The sequence below is a fragment of the Lottia gigantea genome (assembly GCF_000327385.1).
Source record: "Lottia gigantea unplaced genomic scaffold LOTGIsca_1, whole genome shotgun sequence".
NCBI lineage: Eukaryota > Metazoa > Mollusca > Gastropoda > Lottiidae > Lottia > Lottia gigantea.
Window position 1 is genome coordinate 6,336,953 of NW_008706746.1, and position 2,621 is coordinate 6,339,573.

At 41.1% G+C, this 2,621-nt stretch overlaps 1 protein-coding gene across 1 annotated transcript; it reads left to right on the top strand.

Moving 5' to 3' along the window:
* Positions 1-1,578: 1,578 nt before the first annotated feature.
* On the top strand, positions 1,579-2,352 carry LOTGIDRAFT_152352 (hypothetical protein; the record flags this gene model as incomplete). Its single annotated transcript, XM_009045791.1, has 1 exon — positions 1,579-2,352. The coding sequence occupies one exon, from the start codon at positions 1,579-1,581 to the stop codon at positions 2,350-2,352; it is 774 nt and encodes a 257-aa protein (XP_009044039.1).
* Between the last annotated feature and the right edge of the window lie 269 nt (positions 2,353-2,621).

The following is a 2,621-nucleotide window of genomic DNA, read 5'->3' on the forward strand; positions in this document are numbered from 1 at the left end:
GAGGGATTGTTGCACGTATGTATATATTAAACAGCAAATAGAGCCTCATTGCAGTTTTAACCTAACGGAGGTCGGCGAATCTCGAACGAATTCACGATTGAAGCTGAAATTAGTCTCTATCGGCTGTTACATTATATAATATTATTATTATAATAATAATATAGCAATCCCTTTAAATGCTTTTTGAGGTCTATAAATAAAGACCAGCAAAATATTAATGTATTTTAAATTACCTGTTGCTTGGAATCCTAGAGTGACGGCTGGGCGCTCTTTCACTGGAACGGATTGTTTCATTTGTGTATCCTGTATGCCAATTCTTGGTCCGACCAGCAATGTCAACTCTTCAAATCCATTGCTGACATTCGAATGAAATTTCGGAATTGGCTTTGGTCTTCCAAAGAATTAGATTAGAATTATAGCCGCAGCAATTCGTTTTTTCTTGGACAACAATATTTTCCGATGGGAAGTTGTAAATCAAACTGGCAAGATGTCGTGCAACTCGCAACCCCTTCCCACGAGCAGCTCGCGAATGTAATTTGTCTCTCTTGACACTTGGAAATTTCTCTCGTTAGTTGATAGCACAAACTCTCTGAAAGTTGAAAAAACTCTCAAGTGGACGCCCGGCTTAATTATCGTTATCCACCCCCTCTTCCTTCTTCAGAATTTTGATCTCTCTTGAGAACTTTTTAAGTTCCAGTCATATTCAAAGACAACGTGCTTTTTTCCTTGCAAAATAAAAAATATAGTACGAATGAATTTTTTTTTTATATGAATGAGTTATATAGCAGATTATTTTCGTTGTTCAACAAAGGCACTTCCTAAATTACTCAAGAGATTTATGTTTTCAAGTAAAAGGCAATAACTGTGCTGGAACAATATTCTTTATTTTAATACTTTGACAATCTTATATGTTTCTTCGTCATTGGGGCTTAGTATCTACTCAAAATTATTGGGTACGTTTTTGCAGCTTGCATTCGTAACGGCGAATGTGCCTCGTTTCCCCCTGTTTCCGCTTCCTATGCAAATCAAAACAACAGGCTAGACACTACTTTGGACTCATGGACTTAGGATTTCCCGTGGCAAATCACGATGTATGTATAATTACTTTTATAATATGTAAAAATAACCATTTAGAACTTTATTTATGTTTCCCACTCCGTGAACTTGTAAAATTGTTGATTATGCATTTGTTTACACGCGCGTAAGCCATTGTGGACACTTCGCCCTCATGTCACTTCGCCATATGTCATATCGCCCTTCAGTCATTTCGCATCATATGCTAATGTTACATAGGCCATACTAAGTACGTATTTTAGATTGTGTCTTATTATTGTTACCCTTTTCTTTGTAGCTTTTTACCACTTCAATCAATGCACATTCAGATGTGTAACTGTACAACACCATTAAAGTTTGAAATTCAACTACTAGGTTTTCTCATTCTTACCGTGGCCCGTTGTAGCAGTCGGTTAAACTTAGTGTCGATCGGGACATTACAGTAAAAAGATCACAACCTGCCAGCAGATTTCCTACAAGGACAACGTTTGTTCGACTGCCCCAGTGAACACAACACGTCACATCATGGAGAACATTGGAGTGACTGATATGGCAACAGAATCGGAAGATACGGCAAGGGTACGCACCCTGACCGAGAAAGGTGAGGGAGTCTACATCTCACAGCGTGACAAGTACTGTCAAGACATCGAGTACATGTGGACTCTCCTTGACACATTACTTCAAGAGACAGACGTCTCACCAGACAACGTGCATGCTGGAGTGAAGTTGGAACAACAAATCACGCACGCCCACACACGATATCAGAGACTGGTAGATGATTATACGTCCTTCTTAAAATCAACAAGAACACAGCAAAGTGCCAGAGACTTAGAGGCCGGTAACAGGATGTGTGAAAGTCGACAGAAATTAATCGATCTAGCCCTTCTACAACTGAGACAGACGACACAGCCATCCACTCAGGAAGGTGCAAATTACGTCCGTGACCAGGACAGTATAGCTTCGTCTCGCAGTGGAGCGTCGACCACATCAAGCATCGCTAGAAGGAAACGAGCTAAAGCAGAGGCAGCCAAGGCAGCACTAGTGTTTTCTCAACAACAAGCTGAGATGAACCACCAAAAGACCTTGATTCGACAGGAAACAATCCGCAAGAAAGCTCAGTTTGAAGTAGACGCAGCTGAGGAGTCTACACAGCTTACAAGACTCGACAACGAGATGACAATTTTGGCAAGTAAGAAAGAAATTGCTATGCTGGAAGCTGAGGCCAGAATCCTAGAAGAAGAGGAGGGTCAAATTCGAGACTTCGACTACCGACCTCCTACCAGCCGCAACAACGGGTGAAGGGATATGTCGAACGGCACAGTAATTTCCCACCTATCACTGCGAAACCTAAAATTGAAAATAAAGTTGATCCATCTCCCGACGCGTATATCCCACAAACTAATAAAACAGTTACAATAGTCCCACAGCCAACGTTGAATGTTTTTGCACCAGAGTTCATACAGCCCTCGGCTACGTCTACCCCCTCTCTATCTAGAGACCGAAACACCGCAAATCATACAAAACTACAAAACACGTTGGGTCCAACTTAAATCTAGATGCTCCATCCC